Raw genomic sequence first — 13,714 nt, 5'->3', positions numbered from 1 at the left:
ATTAAATAAGATACTATTTGTTTTTTTCTTCATATTACTCCTGACTCTCATTGTAGCAAGATGTCATCTCTAGACGACCGATCGAATCTTCTAGGATCGGATTTTGATCTTTATAATATCTGGAATGTTAACGATACGGATTTCTTTGAATGTACACCACCATCTTGGGAAATGGATTCTAATGCTAATTTCAGTTGGAATGTTTCGAATTCCATGAAAAAAAATCCACTGAAAGGGGAAAAGACCGAACGGTTCAGATCCGAATGTTCAACTCGATCTGTAAAAGACATAACACCTACATTTTTATCACCGACAGAAGGTGGGGAATGTAATCACCCAGAATATGTTCATTTTAAGGATCGACTTGAAACTTTCTTTGACTGGCCAAAGTTTTTAAAAGGACCGAGCAAAGAGGACTTGTCACGAGCAGGTTTCATTTACACTCGAATCGGAGATAAAGTCACCTGTTTTTCCTGTGGAATAATTTTGAAGAACTGGGATCCTTTACACGATGCTTACAAGGAACATCTTCGGTGGTCAAAAAATTGTATCTATGCCAAGATGGTGGGAGATGAAAAAGAACTGCAGTGAGACTTTGTCGCTTTCAGTTTCATTCTGTTGTGACTCTTATAAATATGATTTGTCTGCGTATTTTTTTTTCTTTATTACATGTAACATGACAAAGTTGAAATACAAATAAAGTCGACGAATCTTAATAACAGTTGTTTTTCATTGTTTGAGAGATTTATTATGTTCGTATGTTACAAAAGGGGGTGAAAAAAAACAAACAAACAAAGCGAGACATTTCGAGTATAAAAAGAATGAACAGGATAATAATTGATCAGAATCGATTTGACACTGGTTATGACTAAACGATGGAAGAATACTTAAAAGGAATATGGTACGATCCAAGTCACCCAGGATCTTTTGCCGGTCCTTCCAAGTTGTATGAAATAGTTAAAAGAGAGGGAAAATTTAAAATTGGTTTACATCGAATCAAGAAATTTCTACAAAACCAAGACGCTTATTCATTGCAAAAAAGAGTAAGACGAAGAGGATTTAAAAGAAGACGAGTGATAGTACAGGGTATAGACTACCAATGGGAAGCTGACTTGGCCGACGTACAAAATCTATCAAAGCACAACGACGGAATCAAATATCTGTTGGTAGTAGTGGACGTATTTTCTCGATTTTTATGGGTGAGAACATTGAAAGATAAGAAAGCCAAAACAGTCATTGACGCTTTTAAAGACATATTGGCAGGTTCACGTCGTCCCAAAGCCCTACGCACCGACAAGGGTACGGAATTCTATAACGGCTACCTGAAACAGTATTTAAAAGAGAAAAGCATCAAGATATTTTATGCATTGAACGAGACCAAGGCTAATTTTGCCGAGCGGTACATACAGACTTTAAAAAAGAGGTTGTACAGATATTTTACTTTCAAACAAAGACATGAGTATATGAACGTTCTACAAGACGTGGTCACGTCTATAAATAATACACCGAATCGTTCCTTGAACGGAAGAACTCCTGCCTCTGTCAATAAAGAAAATGAAGCCGAAGTGAGACTGGACGCTTACCTGGCCAGACAAAACACGCAGCACAAGAGAACCAAGATCAAGAAGTCTTCTAAACGAAAGCGTACCCCCTATACTTTTAAGGTGGGTGATCAAGTACGTATTACTCATCTGAGACGCCAGTTTCAACGCGATTACGATCAGACCTACACCGAAGAAATCTTTGTCGTCGATCAACGTTTCGTCTCACAAGGTATTCCCATTTACAAGATAAAGGATATGATGGACGAACCCATTAAAGGTAGTTTTTATGCGAGTGAACTACAGAAAGTGTCAAAGAACGAACAGACCACTTGGAGAATCGAAAAGATTCTTAAAAAGCGAAAAATTCGCGGAAAATCGGAAGTGTTAATCCGATGGTTGGGATGGCCAAAGAAATTTGACAGTTGGATTCCAGAGACTGACGTAAAAGACACTTGAATGACAAAGTTCTTTCATTAACGAGAGAGATGTCGCTGAGGATGGTTCTCAAATCTTCGGACAGTAAGTCCATCCAACCCGATAATAAACCTTCGAATTTTAGAGTTCGTCTTCCAAGATCTTTACCTCTGACGGGGGAGTGGTCAGTAGAGATGACGGAATTTTGCAACGACGATATTGGCAATGAATCAAATAAGGAAATATTTGTCTATTGTTCGATTTGTGACGATACGATAGTCGGTGAGCGCCAATTACCACTTCTAAGACGCATTTATGTAGAGGATACGAAAAATATTATTTTTCTTCGACCTTATCGAGTGCCTTTGCGCATCAATGATCTTACAGATCTCCATGTCTATATAAAGGATAAAAACGATCGCGACGCTTCATTTTTAGTTGGAGAATCAATGTTGACGCTTGTGTTTCGACGAATGTGAAAATAATGTCTGGACCGACTTATATTTCTAATCCGGCTGTGTGGGAGCAATTTCAGCACACCGATAAAGGTGAAAACTTCATCCCTTTAATTCGACGAAAAACGCAGAGGGGTGGTGGAATACTAAACAGAAGGGCGTACATGATCCCCGTCCGACCTCCCTCTTTGTCACCAAAACAAGAAGTTCAAGAGGTGTCGCCAGTAGCGGCCGAACAAGAGAGGGCCCTGTCTGAATTGAAAGAAACCATGCGTAACGACGAACCTCACATGCCAGTCAAGACGGGTATAAATAGGAAAAAGAAACAGAAATCTGCCAGACGCTCGACAACCTCAAAACGAAAAGGACGCTTTAAGAAAAAAAAGAAGCAAGGTCGAGAAAGGATCAAGAAGTTAAAAAAGAAACTAAGGAGTTCCAAAAAGAAAACATTGAAAAAAAAGTTCAAGGCTTCTAACAAGAAAAAAGCAAAACAAAAGGGGACACCGATCTTTCAGGAATCATGGCTTACTTAAGTGAACTGAATACGACAATGGCTGAACCTTCCGAACTGGCTCTCTTTTCTGATCCTCCCAATCAAGTGGCGGTTCACAAAATTTATTTCCAGGAAACACGTCCCATTTCGTCTTTTGATTCGGAATTCGCGCCCCTGGAATTTTCCGTTCCTGGAAATGGTGGAGAATACCTAGATCTTAGAAAGAGTCGACTTTACCTCAAAGCCAAAATCACTAAGGCGGATGGTACGGCTCTGGATACTGCGGAAAAGACGGGTATCGTCAATTTACCTCTTCAAGCTCTGTTCTCTCAAATCGATGTCTACATGAATGGAAAATGCGTCTCTCACAATGCCAACAATTACCCATGGAAAGCTTACCTTAAAGTACTACTGTCTACTGGAATAGAAACATCGAAATCTCAGATGCAGACTCAGTTATTCTGGCCCGACGGAGAAGGTTTGGGGGACCCGGATGCTGCAGGAGGGACTAACATGTCACTCAGAAAGAGATACGTACATACACAACTGTCTAGAACTTTCGACCTGGAAGGTCCCCTTTACGTGGATTGTTTCTATCTGGATAAGTATCTCATCAATGGAGTGGATGTTCAACTCAGGTTATTCAGATCAAAGAATGAATTCGTATTGATAAGTAAAGAAGCTTCTCCGGCCTACAAAGTCACAATATTAGATGCCATATTTAAAGCATGTAAAGTGAAAGTAGACAGTGCCATTCAAGTGAATCATGCCAATGCCATACTCAAGTCACCGGCAAGGTATAATTACCTGAAGACTGGCGTCAAGATGACAACCATTTCAGATAAAACCAGTGAGTTCTTCTGGGACGACGTCTGGAACGGAAAAAGACCCTCTAAAGTTTTTGTGACCTTCGTCAGACAGTCGGCCGTTAACGGCAGTTACGGGGACAACCCCTTCAACTTTGAACACTTTGATTTATCTGAAATTGTTCTGTATGTCAACGGAGAACTTACACCCGTTCGTCCTATGAAGTTAGACTTTGGTGATAATAGAAATTTTGTTACTCCTCTTTGTAACCTCTATCAATCCTCTGAAAGATGGTTAAAAGACGAAAGTCTTATCATCGATCGAGAGAGATTTGCAGAAGGTTATGCCATATACGCCTTTGACCTCGTCCCCACCGACCTCGGAGACGGGTATATAAACCTGGTACATCAAGGCAACGTCGGAGTTTATGCACGCTTTTCAAAGCCCACTACAGTGACTATTAGTGCCATTGCCTACTGTGAATGTCCCGGACTCCTCTTGATCGATCATACCAGAGAGATTAGACAGCTGTAAAAAAAAATTGAACGCTGAAAACCATTTAATTGTCTAATAATGGACACTCGACAGATGCTCTATATCTATATCTGCAACACCGACCCCATGGAAGAAAAAGGTTCTCATTGGATTGCATTTTGGTTTAAAAACGCAACTGAATGTGAATTTTATGACAGTTTTGGAAAATTACCTGGAGATTATGACATTCGTCTGAGAGAATTTATTGATAAAAATACCTTTGTTTGTCTATACAATAACGTTCAGGTTCAGTCGGATTGGTCCTCTACCTGTGGTTTTCATGTTTTATTTTATCTTTATCGTCGTATGCAAGGGTTTTCCATGTTAAATAGTCTTCAAATGTTAAATGAAAATTCTCCTGATGATTTTGTACGTGATTATGTTTTTGCGAAAATGAAGGGAAAAAATTTTCTTGTAAAAAATATGAAATGAATAGTGTAGTAATGAAAGAAATCTTTGATTCTGGACACCGACGTTTCCGGAAAAAGGAACCGGAGACCTGTGTCTCCGGGGATCTTAGTCTCCGGGGACCTTAGTCTCCGGAGAATTGGATACCGGAAACCTACGTCTCCGGGGACCAAGGTCTCCGGAGGACATGGTTCCCGCGCGCACGCCCCCCCCCCCTCCTCGGGGGAGGATTCATATGTAAGAATTTTGTTTCATATTTTTGTAAAAAAAAAAATTGAAAATATATGTGTTGTGATTATTGATGTTGTTAAATGTAGATGATAGATATGTATGTGTTTTATGAATTAAATTACGTTTTAAAAATAAAAATCAAATTGTCATGCGTGATGATTCCTCATAAATTCAATCTGTTTGGTTCAAAAATCATCATTTCATCACCTGACGTCGATTGGATAAGAATGAAGTTTAAGACTCCGACCTCATTTGCAGTCATAGGTGGAACCATGTCTGGAAAGACACATTTGGTATGGAAAATATTGAAAAATGGTTCTGAAATGTTTGATATTCCACCTAAAAAAATAATGTATTGTTACATGGAAGATCAAGAAATCGTGGAAGACATGAAATCTTCCTTACCCGACTTCGACACCTATAAAGGTCTACCTAGCAAAGAGGAAGTCAAAGAGTGGTCTGAGGAGTGTCCTCACACGGCCATCATTCTAGACGACATGATTCATTTAGTGACCAAGAGTTCAGATGCCCTTCATCTCTTTCAGACAATGGTGTCACATTCCAAATTGACGGTATTTTTACTGTCTCAGAACCTGTACCCCCCTGGGGTATATGCCAAGAGCATTTTACTAAATTGTCAGCATGTTATTTTATTTAAAAACGTGAGGGATAATCGACTGATTATTACCTTTGGAAGTCAAGTATTTACGGGTCGTTCAAAGTTTTGGATGGACGCAAAAGCCGTGGACCGTCCTTACGGTTATATTTTGATAGATTTGACCAATCATTGTCCAGAGGAGAGACGAGTTCGAACCAATATCTTACCAGAGGAAAGATAACTGTAGTTTATCGACCGAAATAAATACTTGAGGCGATTGGGAGTTTCCGTCATTTACGTCATCATGTCACATAGAATCAGACGTCAAAAGGCTTTTCTTCAATTTTTATTTACTGCCGAAAAAACGCAAAGGAAAAAGATCATCGAGTTGGCCACCGAAGAGCAAATGAATGCCTTCAGGGAAATAACTCTTAATCTCTACATGGGACAGATTGTCATTTCCGGTTATTATCGAACAAAACTGTTCATTCACAAGAATATCATACAGTCTCTCTGTGATCGTGGATTGGAGAACAACCATATCAAAGGGTTACTACAGAAAAACGATCAAGTGATACCTTTGATTCTCAAGCCATACTTTAAAGAGGATGGCGGAGGAATATCTCCTCGTGAAAAAGACGACTTACGAACGGATGAAGGAGAAACAGAATGAAGAAGAGAACAAAATGGCTCGTGATCAAGGCGTTAATACCGAAGAGACACTCTCCGTGATACCTAAGGAAAAGGAAAAAAATAACGAGACTCAACAAACTGGATCTGGTTTAATTTACGTGGGAAGTAGAAAGCGGAAGGCATCATCACCACCGGGCATGCGTACATCCAATAAGAAGAAAGTCGCATGGTTGACATTTTAACCAAACGGAAAAATAGATTAGTTTCAATCCTATATATATTTTTTTTTTGGTAACAAACTTGATGCTCTTTGATAAGTGAAATAAAAAATGAGAAAAAAATTCAGACTACAACTGTAACATCATATATTTATTCAAGATGTTATTTAAAAAAAAAAAATACATGTATTATGACTGTGTATATATATAAAATCAATATCTAAAAATGATAGTTGTTGTCTTTTAATACCCATACGGGAGGGTAGTTAAGTTTGGTTGCACAACACGCTTTGTGTATACGACGGAATAATGTTTAATTTCCTCTTGGGAATATAGCTCACTGTGGATTTTTTCACGACAGATCTTACTTGGATTTATTGTCTGGTATTGATTGGACATCGGATCGTCGCGATTAAACATGGCGTCTTTCATGGAGTTCAAATTCAGGATCGTTGAGTTAGTATAATTCAAAGAAAATCCCTTAACCTTACACACTTCTTGTCCTAAAAATGTTTTATAAGCGTAATTTTTGGGCCCATTACAAACAAACTCTGTTATCCAGTCACCCTCACTCAACTCGTTTGTGAGTTCGCCTAGATAGTCACCAATGGGAGGTTCCACTTCACCATCTTTCTGTGTGTAGATGACAGAGTCCGTGTCCCAGTACAATACTCGGGTCTGTAACAAGTCCAATAAGTCATATAATTTTAGACGTGCCCAGCAGGTGGTAAACGAAGCTAAAAAGACGTTAGTGTGACCCGGGTTACACATTTCCTCTGATATTCGTTTGGTGGACAGCATGAGATGATTCTCGTCTACTATATTGAAATCTTGTATTTCGATGGTTGGGTTGACCATTTGCTCAAAAAGAATGTGAGCTTGGCTGTCATGAAGAATCTGGGTCTTAGCGAGGTTCATTCGCTGTCCGAATTTACCCCAAAAGCTATTTAAAAGGAGTTTAGCCAGACTTCTAAGACCTTGGTTATATTAAATGTTGTTTAGGTCTAGACGAATTCCTTCTTTCTGTTCGTACAGAAATATATAACGATTGAGATCCTCATACGTTTTGACCCAATCGGGTCGTCCGCTGGCTTCTTGTTTTATCTTTAAAAACATGTTGATGTAATTGGTAAAGAGGCCACCTGTCTTTGCGACTAGATCATACTTTGACGTTTCGTCCCAGTGGTATATCTCGTAAATCTTGAGAATTTTATATCCCTTTTCGATTGCCTTGAGAAGTTCCGGTGTACAGTAAGTACCTGTTATTGCTCTCTCTGTATCTGAACACGTACAGGTTTCTTTTTGTTGACGTTCTACGCATGCTCTACACAGAGGAAATGTCAGTTTACCTTGGGTGCAGTAACCAAGTACCGGGTGAAACAGTCCACGGGGGGGTAATACTCTAACCTTGGCAATGCCGAAGTAAGACGAAATTTCATTAAAATCGCGAGTAATGATCTCAGGATGTCCTATCGGATACCGTGCTGTCTTATTTACAAATGGATAAAGTGAAGTGAAATCAACGTACTTGATTTTAGTACCCATCAGAGCTCGTTTGTACAGAACACAACCGTTTGTTCCCCCCCCCCCCATTAGACTGTCGCGGGGGTCTAGACGGTCTACAATATCGAGTCCATTGATAAATTCTCTGACGTCATTTTCCTCTCTTATCATTTTATCGAATTCGTGTTCCCAAATACTGACAACTTTCATCCCTAAAGCTTTCAATTCGTTCTCTTTTTCACGCGTCATTGCTAACAATTCCGAAGCTGTTTGATCTGAATTAGGTAGGAGAATGTCGCTGCCATTTTTATAACAAACGGGACATCCGTGAAAAAGACATCCGTTGAATTCGTATGCAATACCAACGGGATATTCTGAAGTCGCGGGTAGGTATCCATCTAATCGATATCGCGTACCCGGAACTTTATACTCTCCGCGTCCGTTCAGTGCATGACGAATGTCTAAAATCTTCCCTTCGGCGCGCGCACGATGCATAAGAAGTTCAAGCCATGTAATCGATTTTTTACTAAATGGGATTCTGTTTTGATATCCTTTCGGTGGAGGGTGGGCTAGAGGAGTACTGACAAATTTTTCCTCGAGGATTTCAACATTAAGTTTTTTAAATTCACTCCATGGTAACCATCGTCCTTCGTAGCAGACAGTCATTTTCCCGTTCAGTTTTTTTGCATCCAACCAAATTTCTTGTTTGCACTGTTTGATAAGGTATTTCCAATTTTCCTCGAGAAATTTTTTTTGTATATATTCATACAGAGAGAAGCTATGGTACACGAGTCAAAGGCATCCACCACACATCCTCCGTCTCTTCCGGTGACCTCGATGAGAAGATTTATAAACTTCAGACAGGCTCGTCGCAAAATGTCGACGTCGCTCCGACAGTACTTGGTAATCTCGCAGTCAAAATCAAAAACCTCTCCCTTGACGACTTTTTCTTCATACCACTCATAAAATTTCTTTCGTGCCTCTACCGACATACATTCGGGTGCGTAAATGGCGGGTGGCGGGTAAGGTCCCACGTAATTTAAATTTTTTTTGGATGTGAAGAAATGCGGAAAGTAACCTTTGACTAACGATTCTAGTTGAAATGCTTTAGGTAGCTTTGACAGGGCCATAGGTAAAAAATTGAACGAATCAATTACTCTGATCTGTAATGTACTGACATTGAACATTTGAACTTTGCTGCCCCTATAGATGACGAACGACGGACGCATGGTCTGTGATAGCAGGTACTGTAACAGAAAATGACCATCATAAGACAGATTGTGGAACAAAACTGTATACCCTCTGTGTTTCTCGTGAAATATCCATGATCCGAGATCATACAAGTTTTTGAACACACGCTCACGAAAACCACACTTCCCGTCACAGGGAGAATTGACAAAGCGTTTTGTCTTTTTGTCTCTTTTAGAACATTGTTTGCATCGAACTCCGCAAACCTCACAAGTACTCTTCGGAGTGACATCTTCGCTTTCGCATTTGTGACATGCTGTCTGACAAAAGGCCAAGACAACGGAATGTCTCGACTTACCACAGTGAGCTTTCAAACAATTCCTACATTTTAAACAATCGAGACATTTTCTTCCCATCTGTCGACACTTCTCACAGTTGTCCTCACGACGAGGGAAATAACCCCATTCGCACTGAACTATTTCATCTCTCTGTGATGCTTCTATGTCAGCAAAAATGTATCGTCGATGTTCAGGTGTAGAATCAACATGACTCCGTGCGTAACATAAATGATCGGGTTCTACATACAGTCCACAGACCTTACACTTGAAATACCCACATTTGTGGTCTTCTGGTTTCATCTCTCATCGTTCAATAATTTTTTACAGGTTGGACATTTGTAAATAAGATCACAAGGTACTGTACCAGTGTCGGAGCGAGATTTGTGTCTGTCATAACACTCTTTCGACCTACAGATTCTATGACAATCTACACAAGTTCTGGCTTGCTGTTTCGTACAATTATCTGACAAACAGACGTCACAATGTTTAATACAACTGTGCTTGTGTCTGTGTTCGTAAGGTTTCAAACAAGTCGAACAGAAATATGACGATGCAAAAAATCCATTTATTTTTACAATAGCATGAAAATGTTCGTAATCCTCAATCACATGATACAAAAATATCTTTTTTCTTTCTTCGTCATGGTTTGAACTGACGTAAGAGAACTTGTTCCCCAGATCAGAGCTAACAACGTAGATATTGACATTGAAAAATTCCTCTAGTCTCGGGATGATTTCATACGTCAACGGTTGATCACTGTTAATATGTAATGCTTGACATACTTTGTTTGCTAGACTGTCTTGCTTTTTATCCTTATTGTCGCGTACATGTTCCCAGAACCACATGGAACATTTCTGAAACTGTAAGAATATGTAAGCTTTGGAGAGAGTTGGATACAAAGCCGAGATTCTCTGAAATTCTTCGTTATCTGTTTTACACAGGTTGCAAACAGATACCAGAGTCACTCTTATCAAACATAAATTATCGGAATTTTTAATTCGAACAATAGACATCTTCGTGTTGATCGACTCATTGATAGAAGTCATTTTTGAGCCTTTTCCGCCACGCGGGTACTTGATGGCACCAACGTCAACATGGCATGTCGAATCAAAAGGGAGATCCTGATTGCTGTTTAATACAGTAGTCAGACTTTCCATCATAGCCTCAGCGTCCATATCTGGGACGACATGGAACATAAATAGGAAAGTCCAAATTCTCATTATGGATGGCTGCCCTCATAATGTCACCAGGACGAAGGTTTTTCTTAACATCATTAATAATTTTATGGAATTAATTCATGAGAACATCTTTCACCTCTTTCATTTTTTTCTTTTCTGTGAAGAACTTGTCGTGAAATGTCAGCTGATAATTAACATCGACGACATTCATATTTTTCAATGACCTTTCATTGATTAATTTTATGTGAAAGTCATCTTGTCCTGCCCCGACTTGATTTCTAATGAGATCATGCATAGCTTGTAAATCATCATCTGTTAGGAAATTATCGACTTCTCGAAAGCTAGCATCGGCAATGTCAGAGAAATCAAAAGAAATCGAATTAATATCGTCTGCCACAAGGCTAGTATCTCCTTGAAACGAAGAATCTGTAATGTCGTTGAAATCGGTCGGAGATGTACTGACAGCTCTACGTGAATGATGAGTACCATTCTGATGCACCGGTGTCGATACCTTCTCCCAGTCCATATCATCTATTTGATGAAAAAGGGCTTGTTCTCGAACGGTAGATCTACAGTATTAAAAAAATACAAGACACTCAATTAAATAAATTAATAAACATTATGAATTGAATAAGTAATATTAAAGTCCAGAGAAATGAGAAATAATAAGGAAACTCTTACTGCCTTTATCAAACCAAAGTTAACTCGCAACTTGTTTCAGTTTCCGTTTTTTTCGTTTTTTTTTTGGTTTTTTTTTAGGGGGGGGGGGTTAATTCTCAAAATCATTGGAAGGGGGGGGGGTTAAATTCCGTCATTTGTCCAGTTGTAAATTCTCCATCATTTAATTTTTTACTCGATAAATATATTTAGTTTAGTACACGACCTTTTTTTCATTTCATTTCCGTGTGGACATGAAAATAAAATACCATTGATTGAAATTCAAAAATGTTTAACATTAAATTAAATACACAGAAGTCAAGCGAAATAAATAAGAAATTCTTAGGCACTTTCGCCAGAAAAGAGTTACCTCTCTTTACCTTACCCGTTTTTTTTTTTTTTTTGGTTTTTTATTTTGGGGGGTCGTTTTAAATTCGAAAACGTTGTATATTCATTTTTTTTAGGGGCGTTGTCTTTTAAAATCTGTCATTAATTGTGCTGTAAAATACATATTCAATTTATTTTTGTGAAACTCTTTAAGAACACTTAGATTAGTACTCGAATTTTTATTTATTTCTACGTATGTCTCTCGAGTTTCAAATCGGACGTTACAATAAAACAGTTATCTCTCTTCTCCTGTGGTTTTCTCCTTTTTTTGGGGGGGGGTGTAATTTCTCAGCATAATTTATGATTCAGTTTCTATGTAAATAAAAAAAGTAATTTCATTACATACCTGACATTTTCCTTTTCATGTAATCTCTCGTGAACTGACATTCTATCATATTTGTCAAACATTAAATGACAAAACCCACAGTGATACATTTTGTTAAGGCTAATAAAAACATTCCAAGCAAAATAGTCTTCGGTGGTAAGATCACATCATGGAACTACGATACTGAATTTAATATGAACATCTAACATTTTAATACGAGCCTATATTTTTTCATTGGCTGCCTCTGACGATGCAGGACAAACATCTTCTTCAAAAGTGACAAGAATATCCAATATAAATTAAATAATTGTATCGATTTCATGATTCTTCATTTTGCAATTCATAAATTTTTAATGATCACCTTTTCATTGTTCATTAACCATTCATTCACCTTAAATTCAAACCATGTTTACTTCAAATTTTAATGTTTTGAATTATTTTACAAAGAGACCTTTTTTTTCAAATAATTATCTGCCCAATATCACCTTAGTATCAATTTTATGTACAGAGTACATCGCTTGAAAATTTCTAATCTCACTTTCACATTAATTCACTCAATTCTTACATTCACCTTTAATATAAAAAAGTTATAATGATTTTTATCACTTCTTGATTTCTGCACTCTCTCTTTGAACCTGTATAAATTGCAAATTTCAGTTTGCATTCATCTTTAACGAATAATAACCAGCAGAAATGTTCGTTTTTGTGTATCTTTTTTTTTGATGTTGAATTGATGGAAATTTTAAACAATAAATCAATTAATATATAATTTGTATCATCATCTTCGATCTTCTGTTAGTTGCTACTTCCATTTTGATTTTCTTCTTGTATGTTTTTATCATTACTTGTATGCCCTGATGAACCTCAAATTGATATCAATAAATCTTATCTTATCTATAATCTCATAAATAAAAAATAATAATAATAATAAAAATACACAAAATGGGATCGGAGATGACTTTAATATACATACAATGCTTTACATTTCTTTAATTTACAGGCCCCTTACTCCTGGTGTGTGGAGGCGACGGTGGGGGGGTTGGTGTGGCCTGAGCCAGCACGGTCATGGTTGAATCCGTAGGCCTACTACACTCGCACGCGCTGGACTCGAAGGAGGGTGGAGGCGTCAAAAAAATGGGTTGACGTGGAGGCTCCGGGCGCGGCGGGGCGGGGGTGCGTGGCGGTGAAGGGGCCAGCCGCTTCCTCACCGTCATCGGTATCGGGTTGGACTCCGGGGGGATTCCCTCCTGCGGGCCCTGTACCTGCGACATCTCTGCAAGACATATCGCAGGCACAAGGACACCGCCACGAAAATGGCCAGTGCCAAGGCAGAAACCGCCATGTCGTAAGCATCGGTAACTGGAAATATAAGAAAAATAGGCTTAAATTACAAATTAAATTTTAAATTACTTAAGCGGTACATCAATAAAAACGATAAATATTTATTATTTTTTTTCCACTCATAAAATTGATAACATACATAAAATATTATTTGATTAAGAAAATGAATCACAAGATGATATTACTCTAAATATAATTGTTTTTTTTTTCTTTTATTTTTTAAACATCTTTTTCGATATAATTTTTTTACGGTTTTTTTTTTTTTTTGATGTGTCATTATTGTTACTAAAATCATATTATTCATCTATTGTATGAATTTCATTTCAATTAAATACATGCTTACACGAAATATAAGTCAAGAATATTAAATATTCCATTAATTTGTATCATCGTGCAATATACCCAATGCATGGGTGGTATCCGAGTCGTCGTCGCCTGAAGTTCCGATTGGCGTCGTTCGTC

At 38.1% G+C, this 13,714-nt stretch overlaps 3 protein-coding genes across 3 annotated transcripts; all 3 read left to right on the top strand.

The window, feature by feature from the left end:
• The first annotated feature begins 60 nt into the window (after positions 1-60).
• On the top strand, positions 61-591 carry LOC134275348 (death-associated inhibitor of apoptosis 1-like). Its single transcript, XM_062757625.1, has one exon. It carries the CDS (start codon positions 61-63, stop codon positions 589-591), a length of 531 nt encoding a protein of 176 aa, XP_062613609.1.
• Positions 592-875: 284 nt separating this feature from the next.
• On the top strand, positions 876-2,000 carry LOC134275347 (uncharacterized). The gene has a single exon (XM_062757624.1). The coding sequence runs from the start codon at positions 876-878 to the stop codon at positions 1,998-2,000; it is 1,125 nt and encodes a 374-aa protein (XP_062613608.1).
• Positions 2,001-2,963: 963 nt separating this feature from the next.
• On the top strand, positions 2,964-4,247 carry LOC134275346 (uncharacterized protein F54H12.2-like). The gene has a single exon (XM_062757623.1). The coding sequence runs from the start codon at positions 2,964-2,966 to the stop codon at positions 4,245-4,247; it is 1,284 nt and encodes a 427-aa protein (XP_062613607.1).
• Positions 4,248-13,714: the final 9,467 nt, after the last annotated feature.

This window comes from Saccostrea cucullata, unplaced genomic scaffold (genome assembly GCF_032062105.1).
Source record: "Saccostrea cucullata isolate Sc308-1 unplaced genomic scaffold, CSIRO_AGI_Scuc_v1 ctg7143, whole genome shotgun sequence".
In the NCBI taxonomy this organism is placed as follows: Eukaryota; Metazoa; Mollusca; class Bivalvia; order Ostreida; family Ostreidae; genus Saccostrea; species Saccostrea cuccullata.
The sequence above is the reverse complement of the archived record's forward strand: the minus strand, read 5'-3'. Positions and strand labels throughout refer to the sequence as shown.

What these genes read in the sequence shown, in the direction of transcription:
- LOC134275347 (XM_062757624.1), top strand. Translation starts at nt 876, where the DNA reads ATGGAAGAATACTTAAAAGGAATATGGTACGATCCAAGTCACCCAGGA.
- LOC134275346 (XM_062757623.1), top strand. Translation starts at nt 2,964, where the DNA reads ATGGCTGAACCTTCCGAACTGGCTCTCTTTTCTGATCCTCCCAATCAA.
- LOC134275348 (XM_062757625.1), top strand. Translation starts at nt 61, where the DNA reads ATGTCATCTCTAGACGACCGATCGAATCTTCTAGGATCGGATTTTGAT.